The sequence below is a fragment of the Neoarius graeffei genome, chromosome 11 (genome assembly GCF_027579695.1).
Source record: "Neoarius graeffei isolate fNeoGra1 chromosome 11, fNeoGra1.pri, whole genome shotgun sequence".
NCBI classification, from domain to species: domain Eukaryota; kingdom Metazoa; phylum Chordata; class Actinopteri; order Siluriformes; family Ariidae; genus Neoarius; species Neoarius graeffei.
The window spans coordinates 72,626,396-72,652,197 of record NC_083579.1 but is presented as its reverse complement, the minus strand read 5'-3'; the positions used below and the strand labels follow the sequence as shown (position 1 = coordinate 72,652,197).

At 41.0% G+C, this 25,802-nt stretch overlaps 1 protein-coding gene across 1 annotated transcript in view; it reads right to left on the bottom strand.

Annotated features, from left to right (window-relative positions):
* The window catches only part of LOC132894622 (AT-rich interactive domain-containing protein 1B-like), a 657,256-nt gene extending 631,855 nt beyond the window's left edge, over nt 1–25,401 (bottom strand). Inside the window, exon 1 of the mRNA XM_060934699.1 lies at nt 24,319–25,401. Coding sequence (XP_060790682.1) covers nt 24,319–25,401 — 1,083 coding nt within the window. The remainder of the gene's footprint in view (nt 1–24,318) is intronic.
* Nucleotides 25,402–25,802: the final 401 nt, after the last annotated feature.

The following is a 25,802-nucleotide window of genomic DNA, read 5'->3' as shown; positions in this document are numbered from 1 at the left end:
ATATATGTTTTTACCATCAAATACTTTAATTCCATATTTTATTTTTTTTTAGTATTTTGTTTTTGAGTAGTTTTTTTTTCGTCCTCGGTTAGTTCATCAACACGCTCCGCCATTTTGTTTTTCTCTACTTACGGTATATGAGTTGATATCCTAGTAGTAGAGTAGCCAATCAGAGCGTGCAATTACTCATATCCAGTGAATGTGGATAGAATAACATGTGATGTCAGCCTAGTGTACACTGTAGTGCTAATGAACACAGTTTAAAACTAGAAGGGCACTCGATAGAGTGCGTACCTCCGCCAAGCCACGTGTTCGGATTTGCTTCAAAATCTAGTCAATTGTTCCTTGGCCCATGGTCCACCTTTCCTTAAAATTTCATTTCATTACATTAATGACATTTAGCAGACGCTCTTATCCAATGCGACGTATAACATATCCAGAGCAGCCTGGGGAGCAGTTGGGGGTCCGGTGCCTTGCTCAAGGGCACTTCAGCCATTCCTGCAGGTCCAAGGAATCGACTCAGTGACCTTTTGGTCTCAAAGCTGCTTCTCAAACCATTAGGCCATGGGTTCTCCAAACCTTATGGCATTTAAACACAGCATAAGATGGCTGAGCTGAGCAGTGAACAGTGATCAGTGAACATGTGCCTATTAAAAGTACGGTATAAAAGTATTCACGAGTGGAGCGCAATGAAGCAAGCCTGCAGAGAAGCTGTTGTGTCCGAGACAGCACTTCAGTTCTGCAAGCACTGAGCATTAATCATACACGCTTCCTTTACACTTTGCTCTACACTTGGCTTAGGAGTCAAGGCACAAAGTATGGAACCTTGTACTCCGTTTTAATGGCCACCGTCATGCTCTCTGTTAAAGAACTATTTAAATGCCGTAACATCTAACATATAAAAGTCAGCAGGAGTTCGTTGCTTACAACGCACAGCCGCAACCAATATAAAAAGACCTAAATTATATAGTATGTTCCATACCACCCGTGATTCATTCCTAACACAGGAGGTTACTCATCACTGTTGTAGTCGAGTCACTAAACCTCGGGTCTGAGTCCAGTCTCGAGTCCCCAGTGTTCAAGTCCAAGTCATTAAAGAAAATTTCGAGTTGAGTCCAAGAACAAGACTCCATCCGCACCATTTGACGGTGGCTGTTGCTGCCTTTATGTGAAAGCGTCTCTGCGACTGTGTCGGACTAACGTTCCTGCTCGACTGCCCCGTTTTAGTTAACAGGCTACAGATAAAAAGAAGTTCATCACTCAGCAAGCCCCGCCCACTATCAACAGGGCAAATAACAAGAGAGATGGTTAACACTAGCTAGTTCATCGCTCAGCAAGCCCCGCCCACTATCAACAGAGCAATGAACACAGCGTGTCACTCCCTTCTCTGGGTGGAGTCTCGCCAAATAACAATTGAAGTTCGAGGTCGTCCCCGTCATCTCCTCGATAGTTCTTCTACATATGGAACACACAGCAGTGCATTTTTTCCCACTGCACGAGAAGTCTGTATAAGCAAACCGGACAATCCTAGCGGCGTTCTGTCCAGGTGTTTTAGCGCCGTTAACGTTAGTTTGTTCCTGAACATGACGTATGAACAGATGAATGTGCATCATCTTGGACGGAATTAGTATAAAAATTAATGTAGATATAAATGTCTTATGGCAGCATGGTGGTGTAGTGGTTAGCGCTGTCGCCTCACAGCAAGAAGGTCCGGGTTCGAGCCCCGTGGCCGGCGAGGGCCTTTCTGTGCGGAGTTTGCATGTTCTCCCCGTGTCCGCGTGGGTTTCCTCCGGGTGCTCCGGTTTCCCCCACAGTCCAAAGACATGCAGGTTAGGTTAACTGGTGACTCTAAATTGACCGTAGGTGTGAATGTGAGTGTGAATGGTTGTCTGTGTCTATGTGTCAGCCCTGTGATGACCTGGCGACTTGTCCAGGGTGTACCCCGCCTTTCGCCCGTAGTCAGCTGGGATAGGCTCCAGCTTGCCTGCGACCCTGTAGAACAGGATAAAGCGGCTAGAGATAATGAGATGAGATAAATGTCTTATGCCAAATTATTCCGGTATGTTACAAAAAATAAAGTCTGAGTCCAAGTCATCAGTGGTCAAGTCACAAGTCTGTAAAATTAGGGCACGAGTTGGACTCAAGTACTACAAGCCTACTACTTATTTTTATATCTGATTACCAATAGCCATGTACTCATTGTATTGCTGCATCCTTATACAACTTAGTACATTTCTCCCAAAATGTAGAAAAAAAAAAAGATACCTATCAGCATTAAAACTGGCTAGTGGCCTAGTGGTAGCGTGTCTGCCTCTCAATCGGGAGATTGTGAGTTCTATTCACGGTCGGGTCATACCAAAGACCATCATAAAAATGGTACCTACGACCATCTGGCAAGGCATGCTGCAATACAGATGTGAGTGGGAAGTCAAACTCTTGTGGTTACCAGAGGACCAGCCCCCCTCTGTAACCCTAGCTATGTAATAGGTGAGGGCTGTGAAACGGAGATTGGCGCCGCCACTTGGTGTGGAAAAGGGAAGGACATCAGCATTAAAGGAGAACTGAAGTAATTTTTAAACTTGCTTAATTTCTTAATAAATGTGTTATTCAATTACGTTTTTGGTTTTAATAACCTTATATCGTGACTCGTATTGGCAACTAATTGCAATTAAATATTATACTTATCGGCCTATTCGTTTTTAGCCGTGTTGAATTTAGTTCATTTGGTCCACGGCAGACGTCGCTTATCCGCGCAATCTTCACGAGACTTGTGCGAGACTTCGAAACATCAAGTGTCAGCCAGGTGTCAGCGCCGCCATTTTGTAAGCTGTTTTCCAAACGAAATATTGCACAAAAATGAGTTTAAATGACGATTACTGCCGACTTTTTTCAAACTTTCCTGATTGCTATCAAAACAAACAAAACTTCCAGCTTGATTACGTCAGCATTCGAAAGAGGGCGCGCGCGTCTTTTGACAACGTTGGCAGATGTTGGTCACTTTGATTTCCGCTGTACGTTTTACTTCCGTCCTACGATGTCTCGCACAGGTCTCAACGAATCTCGGTTACGGCCATTGCTTTGACATACGGACTGATATATCATATTACAGAGCATATTTCAAACACTCATAACTTGCTATACTGTAGCAGTGACAAAAATAGCGATCAAAAATGCATTCCGATATTTAATAAAATAAAAAATTGCCTTCAGTTCTCCCATAAAGAATATTTCCTATCTGTGCTGATTTTTGTGTTCTATCTGTAAAATGCACCGTGGTGTAGTATTGCTGAAAACGACAGGTTTATTGACACAGGTGGCTGACAGCTCTGCTCATTCTCACACACGCCACCTGAAATCAACACCTTCAACCATGACCAGTCACATTAATCGATGCCTGTTATTCTAAAATCGTCCAATTTCAAGCACAAGATCTGTGTCACTATTCTTGGCTGAAGATACAGAAAAGAAGATTCGGGGGTGGGGGACTTCAGACATGAAATATTACAGAGTATAACCAGAAATAAGGAAGCGTGAGACACACTATCTATAGCATGATGCTACAAAAGCAGCAGATGTTCAAACACAAAACCTCTGGGCATCAGAATACAGCTCTCTCCTTGGCTGCCCGCTGTGCACCGTCCTCCCTCTGGACCGAGGACGCGCTTTTCCTGGATCTGCCTTTCCTCTCCTGTCCTCTCTCCATTTGGCGGACGTAAAGGCTTTAGCAATGCTCAAGGGAGTAGGAAAAGTGGAAAGGATGAAAAGAATTTTTCCTTTTCCTTCGGGGAGGTACCGGTAGCGCCTAGTCAACAGCAGCAGCAGCACGTGGCTAATTTCCATGTGTGAAGGTCATAGAGTGACTGAGAGGTGAAGCCACAGGGCTGGCTCACTGCCCAACACACAAGTGATTGACAGAAACCAAAATCAAAGCAGAGAGAGAGAGAGAGAGAGAGGGGACGCGAGCAGAGCGCAGTGAGCAACTTACTCAAGTTGTGTCGGCCCTGCAACTTTCCTCAGACACCACATGCCATTACATATTAGACCAGCGGCTACAATTATCGACAGTCCATAATTATCGACGGCTTCTCAGATTTATCAATAAAAAACTATTTTACAAAGCTGAGTTTCAGTTACAACAGTTAATATTGGTTAATTAATCAACCGGAAGACCCGCTTCGCCCTTTGATCTTGTCGTCTGATGACGCAGTTCGTTACCTGAGATGGAATTTTTTTAGCACGATCAGCAATTTGAGGAAAACCCGGACGTTATCATCGCAGGTACAGTAAGCATGGTGGAAAGATCATGGACATGTTTTTACTGATCAAATTCACCGATATTTCATGATCTCCTTGTCGAAACCTACTTTGTGTCTTACTCTTTTATTTGACAGCCGCTATTTTGTATCTAAACGCGCGTTTGAGAGTCACGTGAGGTGTCGATAATAGTGATCACTTTCACTGGTGTCCACCATTATCGACACCCTGTGGAATTAAGGGACATTTACAACTGTTAGGGATCGATCTTTGTGTAACATTGTTGAAGTAGATGAAGTACTTTAAACAAAAATAAAAGTTCTATGCTATATTTATAATATTTTTTTTCTGATTCATAACAGAATGGAATGTTTATAGAGTGTTTGGAATCCTACTGTAATTAACAGAATTAGACCAGAATTAAATTCCTAACATATAAAAAAAAAAAATTACATGCTTGAAATATACAAATTTTTCTATTCCATTCAGAATTTTTTTTTTTTTGCAGTTTGCTGTAAATATCTACCGCATATTACAATATCAGGAGACATTTTATGTTTTGGTTCGAGGAATGACATGTGACCTTTGACCTGGATTTCCATGTGGTTATAATGTCGATTCCCTGTTGATATTTATTGGTAAACTACAAAACTAGAAATTAACACAAACAACAACGAATGATTAACAAAATATGATCTACGAAAATACTTAGAAAGCGGGTAGAAAGTGGAACAAAGAGATTTTCTGTCGCAGGTTAAACATTATCAGTTCATTTCTTTACAAACATTAGAATTACTTCCTCATTTACGTAAACACCAGTGGCAGCTGGTAGTCTTTCAAACAGGGGAGGCTGGTCGGTTACGATATTTCCAGATTTTAAAAGAAAAAAGAAAAAAACACATCAATTTCGCCCATACTCTTGCCTCTGATCTGGCTGATTGTTGGCAGGGTCACAAACTGTGAAATAACAGGTTCTTTTGGCCCATTAGCCTACTGTCCAATATACATGATGGTGGTGTTGGGGGGGGGGTATATTTTAACATTTTATATTTTAAAATTGTGGCATGTTGTTTAAAAATTGATCATTATTGAAAGCAGCTCTTTGTCAGGAACCTCAGCAGTAACAGCAGAGTGTTCTGGAATAGGCACAAGCACTGACCTTGGGGAGCCAAACATAGAGCTGGGTGCCACACATTTCATTCAATGACACTTTCCCTATATTTTACTTATTTTGACTGAGAAATGTTTTATTGACAATTTTGATAACCCTTCACTTTTAATCCAGGTCTGTAGTGTGAAATGTTCTCGGCTGTGTTTTTGTTTAAAAATGTTTTCCAAATTGTAGCTGTGTTTAATTCATATCCAGAAAAATATATATTCCAATATAATATACTCAGCATAAACATTTTAAATAGATTCTATATTTTTGGTCCATCCATGACATATTACTAAAGTAGCCTAGTTACTGTTGTTGATGTGGGTCACTTGCTGTTAGCCAATTCACTTTCTCGTACCAGGAGAGCTGAAAGGAACGAGTATTATTCCCTACCTTTTTCACCAAGTCAATTTGAGGCGTTGGTCTACCCTGCTCTTTAATTTTAATTTTTTCCTCGAAAGGAAGACTGGCAAATGGCTTCGCCAAAATTAAATCAACAATGCTTGGCATCCGTGCGCAGCTTTCTTGCTAGCTGACTAGCTCCCTCAAGTTCAAGTTCAGTCACTCAAATAAACGAAATTTCTGGAACCAAGATAGCAAACTTGACAACACTATATTTACACTTTATTTACAATGAAAATATATACAAACTAAAAAAGCTGGTAGAAACCGTATGTAATGAATGAAATCGAAATGTAAGCTGATCTCTTACAATACACCACAGCTCTTGTGAATCCGCATGGGACTGAACTGAAATTCACCGCTGCCTGTCTATAGTTGAAACGAGCTGTCAATCAAAGAAAATATCCGGCCGCTTTCACCAATCACCAGTCTCCTCGCGGAAACTGCCATGTCCCTCCCACTGTGAGGCTCGGAGTCCGTGGGTGGGCATTTTCGCAGTATTTGTCCAATAACCGTCTTGCATTTTGAGATTGAAAAGCGCAGAGCTCCCAAATGCCATTGAAGTCCACTGAGGCTGGGAGTCCGTGAGACTCCGTGGGCGGGCGTTTTCGCAGTATTTGTCCAATAATCGTCTTGCATTTTGATATTGAAAAGCGCATAGCTCCCAAATGCCATTGAAGTCCACTGAGGCTGGGCTGCATCACGCTGTCATGAGGGGGAAAAACTCACGCACACATTAGGCGAACTGGGGAAAGTTATAAGGGAATGATTTCGCACTGTAGTTGGGTTGAGCACATATATTTCTATGATTCTGGATCTGAAATAGCAATGTTATAACTTTGCTATTTCAGATCCAGAATTTTTAGAGGAGGCTGAGCCTCCCTCGTTGTCTTAGAGCAATCGCCCGTGGTAAACACCGACATCCATATATTTATATAAAATATATTTTCTACTAAATATACGTCTATGTAAAACGGATTTTAAATAAAAACTATGTATTGTTGACTTAATACCACATACCGATTATTTTTAAAAAATAAATAATCATCTGGGTGTCAATAACTGTGGACAAAGGTGTCGATAATTGTGGAACGGTGTCACGTGATCTGATACGCTAAGTAATCGGAAATCAACTCATTTTTTTCCAGTGGAAGTTTGAGTAATTATTCATGCACAGTTTGAAAGTCTTTTCTACTTTGCAACGGCCAAAAGATCGTTAAGGTGTCGATAATTGTAGACGCCGCTCTATTTTTTTTTTTTGCAAATCTTGCTATACATACATTTGTTTTTGTTTTTTTTAAATAACATGCCAGACAGAGGCTTCTCATGACCGAAATGTCATTCTGCTCTAATAACATACCATTCCTCTCATGATACAAAGGTGATGCTAAACAGAAAATATGGTGTCCAAGAGAAACTTCAACTTCTACAGAGAACATTCAGTATTTTATAAACAGGCTCATAACATTCTTCAATGTTCTAAAAACAGGTATAATTTGCTCCACGGTGCAGACAAAAACACTCATGGAAATGCCAATGTTCCTGCAGCTAAAAATGTTTAAGCAACACCGCAGGAACTTAAAATGGTTCTCAGAACTCCCAGAAAACCTGACAGACTTTTAGTTTTTTCGAACTGTCAGGCTGCATCCAAATACGCATACTTACATACTATTAGTATGCCAAAAGCAGTGTGTAGTTGTTAACACTGTCACCTCACATCAAGAAGGTTCTGGGTTCGAGCCCAGTGGCTGACGGGGGCCTTTCTGTGTGGAGTTTGCATGTTCTCCCTGTATCTGCGTGGGTTTCCTCCCACAGTCCAAAGATATGCACACATCACACATTATCTCTAGCCGCTTTATCCTTCTACAGGGTCGCAGGCAAGCTGGAGCCTATCCCAGCTGACTACGGGCGAAAGGCGGGGTACACCCTGGACAAGTCGCCAGGTCATCACAGGGCTGACACATAGACACAGACAACCATTCACACTCACATTCACACCTACGGTCAATTTAGAGTCACCAGTTAACCTAACCTGCATGTCTTTGGACTGTGGGGGAAACCGGAGCACCCGGAGGAAACCCACGCGGACACGGGGAGAACATGCAAACTCCGCACAGAAAGGCCCTCGCCGGCCCCGGGGCTCGAACCCAGGACCTTCTTGCTGTGAGGCGACAGCGCTAACCACTACACCACCGTGCCGCCCAAAGATATGCAGATTAGGTAAAATCCCCAGCCACTGGGGTTGTACAAGCCAGTGCATTCTTAGTGCGGGTCCCAAACCCGGATAGATTAGGGAGGGTTGTGTCAGGAATGGCAGCCGGTGTAAAACCTATGCCAAATCAAATACTTGGAACAGATACGCTGTGGTGACCCTGAGCGTATGGGAGCAGCCAAAAGAAGAAGAAGTACGCCAAAAGCAGTGTGTAGGATGCCCAAATATTTAGTAGGCATTAAATAATAGTCAAACGGTATCCAGATGATCTACTACATCCAAAGTATGCAAACATGCTATGCGATGCTATCCCATGATTCAGCTCATACCACTGAATAACCGAAGAAGAACCAGAAAGAAGATGACTGTCGGAAGCGAAGCCCATTGGTGCAGTGGTATAAATATATCAGGAGTTGTTTGAACATTTCTGCTGTTGCTGATTTTTTTTTTTTAATCCCCCACCCAAATGAAGTTGGGTGGGGGATATAGAAACGGGTTCCGTCCATCCATCCGTCCGTCTGGTCATGTTTTCGTTTCCGGACTATATCTTTAAAACTACTCAAGATATCTTCATGAAACTTTGTATAACTTTGTATATCAAGCAACATAGCCTTTTACTATTTTGGATTTTTGAAAAAATATACAGATATATTTTTTTCAATTTTTTACATAAAAATTAGATTTTGACTTAGTTTCTAAGAGCAATGTTCATTTCTGGAGCATATTTCCAAAACTATTCATGATACAGATTTGAAACTTGGTATACATGTTAACAAGGTGATGTAGATGTGCCTTTTCATACTGAGAAATTTAAATGTTTCATGTTTCCATGGAAACAATTTCAGACTTAGTCTCTCAGGTTAGTCTTAGGGGTAACGCAACATCAGCTGATAAGGCACGTCACCACTCGACATCTGGTGACTGTTTCTGAAGAAGGCGGAAGATTCTCGCCGAAACTGTTAGCAAGGTAACAAGTTTAAAAAATCCTTGTCTAAGAAACGAACTTAAAATATATATAGTCTTAGGGGTAGGTTTTGTTTCTGGAGCCGAACTTGAAAAGTGGTACGGTCTTGAAAGTTGGTATATGTGTTGATTAAGTAATGTATTTGTGCCTTTTGATACTAAGAAATGTGAGAAATATTAATTTTTAGCTCACCTGGACCAAAGGTCCGGTGGGTTTATACCATGGGCTGCTGAGGTCAGTGTAAAGAGGTCGGGTTGGTTTCCTGCAGCAGAACTTGAAAAATGTGACAAATAATATCTTGAAACTTGGTATATACAGTGGGGCAAAAAAGTATTTAGTCAGCCACCAATTGTGCAAGTTCTTGCACTTAAAAAGATGAGAGGCTTGTAATTTTCGTCATAGGTACACTTCAACTATGAGAGACAGAATGGGGGGGAAAGAATCCAGGAAATCACATTGTAGGATTTTTAATGAATTAATTGGTAAATTCCTCGGTAAAATAAGTATTTGGTCACCTACAAACAAGCAAGATTTCTGGCTCTCACAGACCTGTAACTTCTTCTTTAAGAGGCTCCTCTGTCCTCCACTCGTTATCTGTGTTAATGGCACCTGTTTGAACTCGTTATCAGTATAAAAGACACCTGTCCACAACCTCAAACAGTCACACTCTAAACTCCACTATGGCCAAGACCAAAGAGCTGTCAAAGGACACCAGAAACAAAATTGTAGACCTGCACCAGGCTGGGAAGACTGAATCTGCAATAGGTAAGCAGCTTGGTGTGAAGAAATCAACTGTGGGAGCAATTATTAGAAAATGGAAGACATACAAGACCACTGATAATCTCCCTCGATCTGGGGCTCCACGCAAGATCTCACCCCGTGGGGTCAAAATGATCACAAGAACGGTGAGCAAAAATCCCAGAACCACACGGGGGGGACCTAGTGAATGACCTGCAGACAGCTGGGACCAAAGTAACAAAGGCTACCATCAGTAACACACTACGCTGCCAGGGACTCAAATCCTGCAGTGCCAGACGTGTCCCCCTGCTTAAGCCAGTACATGTCCAGGCCCGTCTGAAGTTTGCTAGAGAGCATTTGGATGATCCAGAAGAGGATTGGGAGAATGTCATATGGTCAGATGAAACCAAAATAGAACTTTTTGGTAAAAACTCAACTTGTCGTGTTGGAGGAGAAAGAATGCTGAGTTGCATCCAAAGAACACCATACCTACTGTGAAGCATGGGGGTGGAAACGTCATGCTTTGGGGCTGTTTTTCTGCAAAGGGACCAGGACGACTGATCCGTGTAAAGGAAAGAATGAATGGGGCCATGTATCGTGAGATTTTGAGTGAAAACCTCCTTCCATCAGCAAGGGCATTGAAGATGAAACGTGGCTGGGTCTTTCAGCATGTCAATGATCCCAAACACACCGCCCAGGCAACGAAGGAGTGGCTTCATAAGAAGCATTTCAAGGTCCTGGAGTGGCCTAGCCAGTCTCCAGATCTCAACCCCACAGAAAATCTTTGGAGGGAGTTGAAAGTCCGTGTTGCCCAGCGACAGCCCCGAAACATCACTGCTCTAGAGGAGATCTGCATGGAGGAATGGGTCAAAATACCAGCAACAGTGTGTGAAAACCTTGTGAAGACTTACAGAAAGCGTTTGACCTCTGTCACTGCCAACAAAGGGTATATAACAAAGTATTGAGATGAACTTTTGTTATTGACCAAATACTTATTTTCCACCATAATTTGCAAATAAATTCTTTAAAAATCAGACAATGTGATTTTCTGGATTTTTTTCTTCTCATTTTGTCTCTCATAGTTGAGGTATACCTATGATGAAAATTATAGGCCTCTCTCATCTTTTTAAGTGGGAGAACGTGCACAATTGGTGACTGACTAAATACTTTTTTGTCCCACTGTAGTTGGTATACAGGGCAGGGGATATAGATGACTCTGTCTTCTTGTTATTTTTTATTTTGTGGCATACATACCGTACATACATACAAGTCAACTATGAACATCCGGGTCAGAGGACAGGAAAGATGGAGACGGAGTACGTCCGAATTGTGTCTTTATTACTCACTCATAGAACATACTACAGTTACGGTTGTGTAGTAGGTACTTAACTATCATTAGTATATACTGAGAATTCGGATTCAGCCTGACATTCAAAAAACAGCTTGCTTTCTGCCAACTTATACTTGTTAACTTCTAAACTTGGAGGTTCATAAGATGAAGAGAAACAACAGAAAAAGCACTTAGACAGTGAGGATTTTTTTTTTTAAAAGGCACTTATTTGTGTTTACATAACTTTGCATTTAGCAGCAACTCCTAAGTGAGACTGAGGTTTTCCAACAGACCCTCATCTGAAAGAGTGAAGTCTTACTTGCTAGTCGATGCTAGCGACAGAAGTCCCTCCCATGCCAAGACCTGGCCTTCCCAGGCAGTCTCCCGTCCCAGTACTAACCAAGCAATTAAGGCGCATTGGGCGGCGCTGATCTCCGTTTCAGTAGCCCTCGGCCTCTCGCCTGGTACATAACTCGGGTTACAGTGGGGTGCTGGTTCTCTGGTAACCGTGAGAGTTTGACTCGGAAATCAACTCATTTTTTTTTCCAGTGGAATTTTGAGTAATTATTCATGCACAATTTACATATTAAAAGTATTTTCTACTTTTGCAACGGCCAAAAGATTGTTAAGGTGTCAATAACTGTAGCTGCCGCTCCATTATTATTATTATTATTATTCTCATCTCATTATCTCTAGCCGCTTTATCCTTCTACAGGGTCGCAGGCAAGCTGGAGCCTATCCCAGCTGACTACAGGCGAAAGGCGGGGTACACCCTGGACAAGTCGCCAGGTCATCACAGGGCTGACACATAGACACAGACAACCATTCACACTCACATTCACACCTACGCTCAATTTAGAGTCACCAGTTAACCTAACCTGCATGTCTTTGGACTGTGGGGGAAACCGGAGCACCCGGAGGAAACCCACCCGGACACGGGGAGAACATGCAAACTCCACACAGAAAGGCCCTCGCCGGCCCCGGGGCTCGAACCCAGGACCTTCTTGCTGTGAGGCGACAGCGCTAACCACTACACCACCGTGCCGCCATTATTATTATTATTAGTGATAAATAAACAGGAGATATAAAGTACAGTACTGTGCAAAAAAGTCTTAGGCACCCTATTGTTTTTTTTTTTCATGCAAACTTTGTTATTGATTTCTATTTTATGACTTCTGCATTATCAAAACACTTGAGTTCCAAACCTTCATTATTGTTTTTATTTTGCTTTAGTTTGGTCTGCGCTGTTAAAACATTGACACAAATTTTACTAGAAGCTTGATATAAATGTGTTTGAGGCAGAAGTGTGCCATGTATACAGCACTGGGCAAAAGTGTGCAAAAGGCCCCATATTTTTTTTTCCATATAAACTTTGTGATTGATTTCTATTTTATGACTTCTAAATCATCGAGTCAAAACATTACAAAAACATTTTCGACCTCCAAACACTCATTTCATTTTCCAGCACAAAATTAAACGTTACAGGGAAAAAAAAAAAGTATCTGAGCAGCATATTCCATAAGAGACCACTTTTCAGATTAAAGGAGAACTGAAAGCAATTGTTTTATAATCAAAATTCTATTGATCTCATTTTATTAAATATCAGAATGCATTTTTGATCGCTATTTTGTCACTGCTAGAGCAAGTTATGAGCGTTTGAAATATGCTCTGTAATATATCAGTCCGTATGTCAAAGCAACGGCCGTAAACGAGATTCGTTGAGACCTGTGCGAGACGTCGTAGGACGGAAGTAAAATGTACAGTGGAAATCAAAGTGACCAATATCTGCCAATGCTCCGTGTCCGAAATCGCTCACTCGTTCACTACTTCCTACTAGGGTATTAGGCAGAAAAAGAAATTTACCAGTCAAAAATAATATTTTATATAATCCTGATAAGCGCCGCAGGTGCGAAGACGAGCGCCGCAGGCGCGAAGTCCCTCTAGGGGGGTCTGGGGGCATGCCCCCCCAGAAAATTTTTGAAATTTAGACTTCATTTCCTGCATTCTAGGACATTTTCAGGGTGAAATGGCGTGTAATTTTTGATCAGAAATATTGCATATTTTTACTTTGTATTTTTTTCAGTTTCACTCCTGAATGTATCAGATGTATGTATGGTGTTTGATTTGGTAACAAAAGTGAAAAGAAAATAAACAACAATGAATTGTATATAATCTTTTGATCTAGTTACAGTATTTAATAAAAAAAAAAAACCAACAGTATTCTATTTTACCATACCCCAATGAAACCCCCTTGTTAATCAATGTATCACACATACCTTTTCTGTCTTTTTGTGGAAAAACGAATCAGTTTTTGTCACATTCAATTTGGGGCGTTTGTTGGGATTCATCTTGATCCAGAAGAGTGAGTCAGCAAAAAAAAATGCGGTTCTCCCGCCAAGAAAGAGGAAACTACAACGCAGGGTGTTTGGCAATTTTCGACCAATCAGAATTCGCGATTTATTCAGTCCGCATGTTACAAGATTCAGTGCGGGCCAAAATGGCGGAAACGATGAAATATTCTGATTTTTCATTTCAAGTTTTCAGTATTTTTCGTATTAAACTGTGTTTCTTACGATTTGTAAATGATGGCGGAACCACACACGGACTGGCCATCGGGAGTAGCGGGAGTTTTCCCAGTAGGCCGGTGGTTCAGTGTGGGCCAGCGGAGAAAAAAAAAAAAAAAAAAAAACAGTTGCGCGCTGGCCTTTAATATGATAAGCAATGTTAACAGTTTCTTTAACAAACTGTTAACATTGCTTATCATATTAAAGGCCAGCGCGCAACTGTAATAAGCAATGTTAACAGTTTGTTAAAGAAACTGTTAACATTGCTTATCATATTAAAGGCCAGCGCGCAACTGTTTTTTTTTTTTTTTCTCCGCCGGCCCACGCTGAACCACCAGCCCACCGGGAAAACTCCCGCTACTCCCGATGGCCAGCCCGTGTGTGGGCGGAACATAACTGGATTTATCGGATGACATGTGGGAGTATTCATGTGCGAAAATTTTCGGCATTATCGTCCGTTTCAGTATCCGTCTGTGTGTATACTTGCCCGTTGAAATCGGCAATTGCCCGTCAAATTTACGGGTGGACGGGTCTCTGCCTAATACCTTACTTCCTACTCCCTATATAAGGAATTACTATATATAGAGGACTATATAGTGAGCTCATTGGTAAAATGAAAAAAAAAAAAAAACACTTTCGGACACTATTCTGTCACACAATTAAAATGTGCCAGATCAGTCAGCCGGTGGGTTTTCAAAATAATAAACACATGCATGTATTTTTGTGATAAATCCATATTATACTGAGCGTATTTCCCACATTAACCAATACAAAGTACCTGCATCTTTTTATTTATTTTTTAAATCAAGGCTGAATACTTTCTTCTTTGCCGCTGCCTTTTATTAAATCAAATTTGAGACTTTTAATTTGATTTCTTTCAGCACGACCGCAATGCATGATGGAATATATTGCTTTGGTTAGTGACCATCATTGTACACTACTTTTTGTGATGCATTGTGGGATACTTTGAGTGCACTATATAGGGTGTAAATAATCCTCACTAAGGTTTTGGACAGCACTACAAAATGGCGTCCGCACTATATAGTGCCCTGTATAGTGAGTAGGGAGCGATTTCGGACACGGGGGGGTTGTCAAAAGACGCACCCGCCCTCTTTCGAATGCTGATGTAATCAAGCCGGAAGTTGTTTGTTTTAATCGCAATCAGGAAAGTTTGAAAAAAGTCGGCAGTAATCGTCATTTAAACTCGTTTTTGTGCAATATTTCATTTGGAAAACAGTTTTCAAAATGGCGGCGCTGACACCTGGCTGACACTTGACGTTTCGAAGTCTCGCACAAGTCTCGTGAAGATCGCGCGGATAAGCGACGCCTGTCGTGGACCAAACGAACTAAATTCAACACGGCTAAAAACCGAATAGGCCGATAAGTATAATATTTAACTGCAATTAGTCGCCAATACGAGTCACGATATAAGGTTACTAAAACCGAAAACGTAATTGAATAACAGGTTAATTAAGAAATAAAGCAAGTTTTAAAATGACTTCAGTTCTCCTTTAAAAAAGAAAATATAATGAAGGCTACTTTTTTTTGGTGCAAAATGAAGAAGCGAGTGTGATAGTCAAAGTGTCCAGAAGAACTGTGTCACTCTGGCTGGTTCTGTAAGATGCTCAGTAAAACCTACAGCTCATTTCCTTATAAAACTGCACTCGTTGTACCCGAGACTACGATTTTTTTTAAAGCGAAGGGTCGTCTCACACCAAATATTGACTTTGTTTCATTTATAATGGCTTACTGATTACTGTGCATAGTATTTTTTATGTTGAAATATTTAATTTCATTATTTTTAAAGTCATTTTTGGTTGACGGCATTTCTTTCCATGTGCCTAAGACTTTTGCACAGGACTCTCTCTCTTTTATATATATATATATATATATATATATATATATATATATATATATATATATATATATATTAGTGCTGTCAAAAATGTCGCGTTATTAACGCGTTAACTTGATTCAATTTTAACGACGATAATTTTTTTATCGCGAGATTAACGCTCTGTGACATGATGCCACGCCCCGCACAGCCAGAGTTCTCTGCCCTCCCCCGAAGAGCCACGGTGCTCGGCTTAGGTTTCGTTTTCCCATCGGTGGCTCCAGCCCCACTTTGCAGTGGCTGTGACAAGACGTGTTATGCTCTGCAATTAAAAAAAAAAAAAAAACATTGGTACAACCAGTGTTCGAACTATGCCGATATTTTCGGGGGGTCCCTTTATTCCCTGGGGGGGTGCTTGCGCTTGTCTCAGAGCGCGGATCTCCATCGCGCGCTCACTTCGGATATGCAAATGCTTCCCGTTACACACGATTGCTATGTCAATAAACATCATTTTGACAATATTTTAGAGACCCCCCAACATTTCCCAAATCATGTTTTCAAGGGATCTCATGTCTGTTTCAGGGGATCTCGGATCCCCCGAGTACCCCCGTAGTTCGAACGGTGAGCAAGCCCATTCACTTTTTTATGCTGATAAGAGAATTACAATGGTTTTTCATGTGACAAAAATGTGCGATTAAATTGCGATTAATCGCGAGCTAACTATGACAGTCGCGACATTAATCGCGATTAAATATTTTAATCGCTTGACAGCACTAATATATATATATATATATATATATATATATATATATATATATATACACACACACACACACACACACACACACACACACATAGAAGATAAATCATTTAACAGGAACAACTATTATTATCACAAATGGCATTTTGCAATCAAGGTGCTAAAAGAGGAACCGTGGCGTGCAAAAAGTCTGCCACTATGAATGAAGGATAAGACTTCAGCCAAGAAGGCTCGGACTGGCACCGGGCCAAATGCACACGAGCAATTTCATGCAGTTTATTGTAAACACCTTTTATTGCACTCATTCCGATGACACATCGAAGACCGCGTGCTATTCTCACACATGTAGGAATTCAGCACTTTGGTTATGTGATGTGAAATAAATGATAATACTTTATGGTGCGTGAGGTCTTCCAGTGAGACTGCCCTCCAGAGTTCAAATACGAGCCTTTCTTCCATTACTCTCCGCCATCAGCTCCCCAGAAGCAGCACTCAGCAGCCCCTCTTCACACCCCTGTGGAGAGCAATAACCAGAGAGGCACAGCACTGGCAATGCAGGCCGGAGAGCTGCTCAACCACACACACACACACACACACACACAATCACAGACACATACTCACACACTCACACACACAGCTTTGTTTTCCTTACAGTATCAGAGCACCCCAAAGTCAGTTTTTCAGCACGGCCGAGTTGTCGGCTCTCTGAAACAACCTGCCAACAAGCTGTTACAACATGCACGCTACCACAAAACCAGCAAAGAAACACACACAGCTCACACAGCTGGGTTAATTTACAGCAATTCAGAGCAAAAGGCAGGCAGCATCTGGGTGGGCCGTATAAATCTACCGCACAGCTCATTTCAGCCGTATACTCTAACTGATTTGTCTCTGATAAACTAGATTTTTTTAGACGTTTTACTGAACAGCTTCGTGCTCCGTTCTTATATCACAGTGCTACCGAGTTCTCGATTCTGATTGGGCGAAAAATGCTGAATTATTTTCCTGACAGTTGCACCGGCTGCAAGATTTATTAACGCACTCGTTCAAGTGTTGTATTTTCTATAGGAACAGCTCATTTAGGGCTGAGTGATGTGGTGAGAAGATCATATCACGATGTTTGATGGCATTTCCATGATACACAGTATGAATCCTGGTATATGAATCATGCTGTTGAATCATGGCTCATAAACGGACAGCAAAAGTGTCATCTGTTTTTTTTTTATTATAAAAAATGTTTGCAAAAATAAATTACTCTAAAAATTGTTTCTTTTTAAAAAATCTACTATGTTAAATAAATTAAATATATGAAATAAATAATAATAATAATCACGACCGAATTTGAAAATCAGCAGTTTGTAATACTATTTTAACAAGATCAACCGTGAGCTACTGCTCACTTACGTACCCCCCGCTCTCGTTTATATCAGAATACAAGCGATTGAAGGAATAGGACACCTCTTATGAATGCTGACTTCAACAAATAATGAACCCTGAAACAAGTAAGTAAAGAGCCGTGTCTCTCCCCAGGGATTTCAAATAGCATCCTGGTAAACTGTCATTTTGAAATTGCATTTTGCTTCTTGAAATAGCGTCAAAATCCATGCTATATGTTTCGTAAATACCGTACATTCAGTCGGTAAACAGGGAGTCGATGTGGGACAGACCTGAAAACGTTATACGCGGTATAGAACCCCAAGCTGAAGCTTGGTACCAAGTATCAAGCAGTTGTTATTTGTAGTTGCTGAGAAAAATATTACGAAAATTTTGTAAATCCACGCTATATTTTTCATAAATACATTCAGTCGGTAAACAGGAAGTTGATGTGCGACAGACCTGAAAATGGTCTACACGGTATAGAACCCCAAGCTGAAGCTCAGTACCAAATATCAAGCAGTTGTGATTTGGAGTTGCTGAGAAAAGTGTTTTGAAAATTTTGTAAATCCACGCTATACTGTATGTTTTCTAAATACATTCAGTCAGTAAACAGGAGGTCGATGTGCGACAGACCTGAAAATGGTAGACACGGTATAGAACCCCAAGCTGAAGCTCGGTACCATATATCAAGCAGTTGTGCTTTGTAGTTGCTGAGAAAAATGTTACGAAAATTTTGTAAATCCACGCTATATTTTTCATAAATACATTCAGTCAGTAAACAGGAAGTCGATGTGGGACAGACCTGAAAACTTTATACACAATATAGAACCCCAAGCTGAAATATGCTACCAAGTGGCTATGATTTGTGGTTGCTGAGAAAAAAAAGGTGTAAAAATGTCCGAAAAATATTTCACTATACCTGCGATGTGTCAGAACCGTGTCTTTTGATACAACTTTGAGATCAAGACACATTATATCACAATATCGCACAGCTAATTAACCAAAGATTAATAATAAGTGGATTGAAATACAAGCTGTTATTCAACAACAACAAATAAAACCCTGACAATCATTCACATGGTGAAGTTTTCTGGAAGCAGACGTGTAGCGTAATGTTATTCCACGAAATCGAGTTGTACATGAGCTGATATACGCCGAGTCAGCTATCAGCCGTGTACGACGAGATTGAGTGGAATAACTGTTTTATTCTATCCACATTCATTGGATTTTGAGAAACGGAGCCTTTTTATTTTTGCAAATTCGATCAATAAAAACTTTACACAAAACGTCCGACAAAATCATTTCTGCTTAGAATGTAGACAAATTGGCAAAATGAGAGGCGCAATTTGTGAAAAATGCGATAATAAGAATAATTCTTGAAAAATATACATTTTTAAAAAGATACATTCTTACCATTGAATACTTTCATTCCATATTTTGTTGCTTTTTTGGTATTTTTGAGGTTTTGTTTTCGAGTAGAGTTTTTATTTCATCCTCGGTTGGTTCAGCAACACGCTCCGCCATTTTGTTTTTCTCTACTCACAGGATAAGAGCTGATATCGTAGTAGTAGAGTAGCCAATCAGATCGCACTCATATTGCTCATATCCAGTGAATGTGGATAGAATAAAAATGGATAAAATGTAGGAATAATTCTCCATTGCGTCAACCATTCATACTGGGTTGTGTCCTTCACAGCTTTATAAAAGTACCAGTAACGTTTATACGCAGGCCAACTCTAAGCCTCTAAACAAATCATCATTCATTACTAAATGAAAATAAGTAATTAAATGACAATTGTTGACAAATTGGAGGGTTGTGATATAAGAAACGAAAAACTAAAACATCAGGAGATGTGCTGTTAAAAGAAAATAATCAAGTTCTGAGAGGCATCTGTAAAGTAATTCCTATAACAGCATGACCCGTCATGTTTTATCTCTTACTTATTATATCCACTTTTGACAGCGGGAGGTGTATTTGTTCTCATATTGTAACAACAGCACTGAGAATTAAGTGTCTGGATGGTCTGTATAAATAAGCGGTACCTTTGTAACAGCTCTAAGCCTCTAATTGAAATTGGCAACCAAAAACCAAATTTCTGCAAAATGCACAAGGCTCCGATTTCACTCAATCTTCACAAACACTGTTTTGGGAAAACACACTCTTCGTGGGAAAATACGAGCAACAAGTCAACAGGATTTCACTGATTCCGCTCACTGTCTCCAGGAACATATGGAGTTCATATGGCGTATTATATGCCTGGTTAGGCCCATTGGTTGCACCCAATTTTAGAGAGTTGCACCAAAAGAACAGTAAACAACTATCATTTTTAAATTAAAGGAGAACTGAAGTTTTTAAACTTGATTTATTTCTTAATTAACGTGTTATTCAATCACGTTTTCGGCTTTAGTAACCTTATATCGTGACTCGTATTGGCAACGAATTGCAATTAAATATTATACTTAGCGGCCTATCCGGTTTTTAGCCGTGTTGAATTTAGTGCGTTTGGTCCACGGCAGGCGTCGCTTATCCGCGCGATCTTTACGAGACTTGTGCGAGACTTCGAAACGTCAAGTGTCAGCCAGGTGTCAGTGCCGCCATTTTGAAAACTGTTTTCCAAACGAAATATTGCACAAAAACAAGTTTAAATGACGATTACTGCCTACTTTTTTCAAACGTTCCTGATTGCTATCAAAACAAACAAAACTTCCGGCTTGATTACATCAGCATTCGAAAGAGGGCGCGCGCGTCTTTTGATAACCCCTGTGTCCGAAATCGCTCCCTACCAGAGGTGGAAAAACTGGATTGACAAAGTAAAAGTCCTGCTTAGGTTTTCCTTCTGCCTGTGCTCTCAACACAGGTGATTTCACCAATTAGCTCATCAACCTGGCTTAGGGGATGTGGTAATTAGGATCAGCTGGTTCATTGAATTGGCTGGAGCAAAAATGTGGCAGGGTTTTTACTTTCTGCACCCGGGTTTTTCCACCTCTGCTCCCTACTCACAATACAGGGCACTATATACAGTAGTGCGGACGCCATTTTGTAGTGCTGTCCGAAACCTTAGTGAGGATTATTTACACCCTATATAGTGCACTCAGAGTATCCCACAATGCATCATAAAAAATAGTATACAACAATGGTCACTAACCAAAGCAATATATCCCATCATGCATTGCGGTCGCGCTGAAAGAAATCAAATTAAAAGTCTCAAATTTGATTTAATAAAAGGCAGCGGCAAAGAAGAAAGTATTCAGCCTCGATTTAAAAAAGAACTGAAAGATGCAGGTACTTTGTATTGATTAATACAAAGTAATGCGCTCAGTATAATATGGATTTATCACAAAAATACATGCATGTGTTTATTATTTTGAAAACCCACCAGCCGACTGATCTGGCACGTTTTAATTGTGCGACAGTAATGATGTAAATACCAGCGCGATGGACTAGTATCCGAAAGCGTTTTTTTTTTTTTTCATTTTACCAATGAGCTCACTATATAGTCCTCTATATAGTAATTCCCTATATAGGGAGTAGGGAGTAGTGAACGAGTGAGCGATTTCGGACACAGGGAACGTTGGCAGATGTCGGTCACTTTGATTTCCGCTGTACGTTTTACTTCTGTCCTACGATGTCTCGCACAGGTCTCAGCGAATCTCGTTTACGGCCATAGCTTTGACATACGGACTGATATGTTACAGAGCATATTTCAAACACTCATAACTCGCTATAGCAGCGACAAAATAGCGATCAAAAATGCAATCCGATATTGAATAAAATGAGATAAATAGAATTTTGATCATTGACCTTTAACCATCTTCGTTTTCAGTCCTATCACATCTACTATTTTTTTCCACACTGTGACCCACAGATCATTGAAAAATCAATACATGCGAGAAAACGTTAATGCAAGTGTTCATTCTGCTCCGAAGGATCTTTTTGTCCCAATATTTTTGCTTAACTAAAATATGTCTTGAATGAGTTTATTTAATTTTGATGGCACATTAAAATTAGCTGATATTTAAAAAAAAAAAAAAGGCAATCCTGGGAGAACCCATTTGCCAATTATACTCCAGCATTTGGCGTTTCATCCTGGAAGATGAAAACACTGCTAGCCCTTATCACGAGCAACGGAGCAAATTAAAATTTCACTCAGACTGCCTAATCAGCTAAACTGCTACAACCAGTAATGTAAACAACACACACACACACACACACACACACACACACACACACACACACACACACACACACAGAGGATAGAGCGCCTTTAGAGGTGTGCTGTCGCCCAGCTTGCTGCAAGTGACAGTCATCAGTTTTGGGAAATACAGCATCCTCACATGAGCATGAGTGAAATAACGGCATACATATTTACAGGCTTACGTCGATGACCGTCCAGGTTCGTGTTGGAAACAGCCAAAAAAATAGGAACAATTCCCCACAGCTTCAAGTATCTACATATCTTTGTGTCCTGCACTAATTTATAAAGAATAAGAATAATAGCTTATCGCTAAAAAAAATAAACAAGGCTTCTATGTAACAAGCAGACCAATTATAGACCGTGCTCGGAAATATAAACTCTAACAATAATTCAATCCGACTTACTTTCAAAATCGATCAATTAGATTTATTCCAGTGTGCAAATGATTTATGAGTAATGTAAGTCAGAAGGTGATTGGTGAATAAAACTATATCGCTAAAATTAACAAAACCCTAACACAATCAGTAAACGTACACACACACGCACATAATTTGGTCTTTAAGTAATAAACAACAAGCGGATATTTATCGTCCTGTCATTACAGAAGCACAGGAGTGGAAAACGCACGCACGTTCGGCTGAAACACAGAGCACTCAGCAGTTTTTATACGTCTATGCGACCCGTATGGAAAAAGCGAGCCAGTCACATGTCAGATTTGATGTGAACTCAGAGCAGCGGGCTGGCAGAGCGCCCATCCTGGCTTTACTTCCATTATTCATACTCCAAGCCTGGAGGGCAGAAGCGAACAAGTGCGCAAGTGCACAGGCCTGCCTATATGACAGCCATCAGAGGATAATAGCAGTTCGAGTAGACTGTTACAGCAATTACAATGTAATGATCATGTAACTAGTTTTAAGGTTTCATGCAATTAAAGTGACATCAGTCAAGCTTTAACTATTATTACTTCTGTCTTGTATAAACACACACAAGACAACTTCTTTACCCTGAACACTAAATCACAGAATAAACGCCACTTAACATGCCATTTAATTAGAATCTTTTCATTACATCCTCTAATACTCAGGGACCGTCTTAGGAAACACATGAGGCCTCGTAAATGATAGGTACACATTAAAATGCAGTGTCGAATCAACTTTTATAACGTAGCTAGCGTTAGAGCTACAATCCTGAAATGACTGCGTTATTTCTTACAGCGCTGTCCAGGTGAATAGCCAACAGAAATTTATTTGCGCTTCACAATAAAGCCTTGGAAGCTCCTTTAATGGATAAGTATCAATATTTAATGAACATAACTAAATATCAGGATAATTTTCAAAAGCCTTTTGGGTTCGGAAAAAAAAAAAAAAATAAACATTAGCCTTCATTACTTTATTCCCTTCACAAGGCAATAAAGTTTCCTCTAAAGTGCTGAAACACATAAAAATTGTTGCTGTGTAAAAAGTAGCGCAGCGTTAGCAGACATCTTAAATGCTCCGACGCTGATGTGTGACCAGATGTGTTTATGGATTAGACCTAGATGTGTACACACACACACACACACACACACACACACACACAATATATTTATATATATATATTATTTATAGTCATTGCACATTACTATACAACGAAACACTGTTTGAAGGCTCAGATCACAACAGCATATCAATAAAATAAAAATAAATAAATAATGTGTGTAATCTTTTAAAAAGCAGCATATTGGCATATAAGCAGCAATATAAATTGCAGTATGTAATTATACAGTGTAACCAAACACAGTAAGGTATGGAATGTGAATCCAAGTCCGGATCAGGCCTCCAGCAGAGCTTTTACAGCCCTGGGGAAGAATATAAGCATCATAAAAATATGATTTTACACCAAATAGTAGCCTATAGGCACAATTCTGCACCTTGTGTTACAAGTCTTGACCTTTGACCTCATGTATGAGTGAATGCTGTTGCATAATAGGAAGACTTGACTTGTTACATGTCAAAGCAGACTAGTTGGGTTTGTTTGCCCCCCCCCTTTCATTTTTATCTGAATTATTAAATTTATTATTATTATTAATAATAATAATAATAATAATAATAATAATAATAATAATAACTGGGCTGAGGTTGTGCTGCTTGGTCTAACTTTATGTCATGTCCATGTTTGTGCTTCCTGTGTCCACATTTGCTGCATCCGTTTAGCTGAATTCATGGTATAAGCTTTGAGCTAATTCCATTCACCCTGGACTGCCGCAGGTGACCTTTCACCTTTGACATGTTTGGAAAATGAACGCCTGGACTCGAAAATTAATCATTGTCAGTAGGCTAATTATTATACAAACAAGAAACCTGCCTGCAACCCTGTAGAACAGGATAAGCGGCTACAGATGATGGATGGATGGATGGATGGATGGATGGATGGATGGATGGATGGATGGATGGACAAGAAACCTGTGTACTGGTGAAGGTTTAAGACATGGAGAAACAAACAAACAAACAAACAAACAAACAAACAACATCCTGTATACAGTGAGAGTTTACCTGGTTCCGGTTGGCGCTTTGAGTGCTGTTCGCGGCCCCTGGATGAGGTCTCTGCCCTGGCCACCCTGACCCTCCACACCCGTACTGGGGGCCCGCATCTTTGCCGCCGCTGCTGCTGTATTCATAGTATCGCATCATGGGCCCCGGAGAAGTGAGCAGCTGGTTCAGGGTGGGTGTCGCACCAGAAGGATGTTGACTCTGTCCCGGGAAACGTACAAACCCTCCTCCGGCGTTGTTCATGGACCCTACAGGAGCGCATTTGGCCTGCCCGGGGGTCGGGTTCGGGTATCCTGCGGCCCCGTAGCCCGGATAAGCGCCGTATTGACTCTTCTGATGCCCTTCGTGCGAGTTTGGAGACGCTTCCACATGATTCGAAGTGGCCGGATACATCAAAGTGCCGAAGCCCTGCTGTGCGCCGTGCTGATCGAAGCAAGGTCCTGATCTTGAACTTCCGAAATAGTGATTGAAATCAGAGACTGCTGCTTTGCCACCACCACCACCACCTCCTCCTCCTCCTCCTCCTGCGCCCTGGGCATGGGAGGCTTGGAGATGCGGTGCCAAGGTGCCTTGCTCGTACCTGCTGCTACTCATGGGCTCAGCGGCTCTGCAAGGCTGCTGGTCTTCCACACTTTTCCTCAACATGTGTTGATCACAGCTGCCTCCTCCAGCGCTCTCTCTGCCTGCTGCTCTCTGGTTGTCCGAGCTGCCGTGGTGACCAGTGCGCTGGGGAAACTGGAGATCTCCCGGTGCGTGCTTTAGTTTATGATTAGACACAAAACCAGGTTCTACACCAGGAGAGCTCGACGACACTGATGATGATGATGATGATGATGAAGATGATGATGAAGAAGAAGAAGAAGAAGAAGACACCGAAGTTGTCACGCTTCCACCAGCTCGGTTCGAGTCATCACAGCGCCGATCCACATTATTATTATTATTATTATTATTATTATTAGTGCTTCTCACATCCCCGAGTCCTCCTGGTCGTTTATTCCCAGAGTTTAAATCTTGTCCCAAAACCCCAGATAAAGTCTTGCTCTTGTTATTAGATGCAGCCGGGACTGATGCGACTTGCGCAGCCATGGTCACTGCAACATCCCGAATATAAAATAATATATCTCAAAAAAAAAAAAAAGTAAACAGGACCAGAATTAATACCGAATGAAGCAAGGGATGCGATCAAACCCCTCCTTGGAGTATTGAAGGTGTGGTTTCCGGTGGAGGCAGCTGTCAGTGCGGCTTCATGCTGAAAGTTTTTTTTTTTTTTTTTGGCTCCAGGGTTTGAATGAAACTTTCTCCGTTCCTTCAGTGCGTAAACCGTGCGCGTCCGTGAACGCAAACCACTGCGGCTCAGCATGACAGGAGCTCGCGCTGCTCTTATCCGCCTCTCCGCCTTCCGGTGCACGCGACAAAATCCGCCCTGGATTATTCGGATTGAACTCCGCCGGTCTTCTGAACACCCGACCGGCGACCCGGCACCGCCC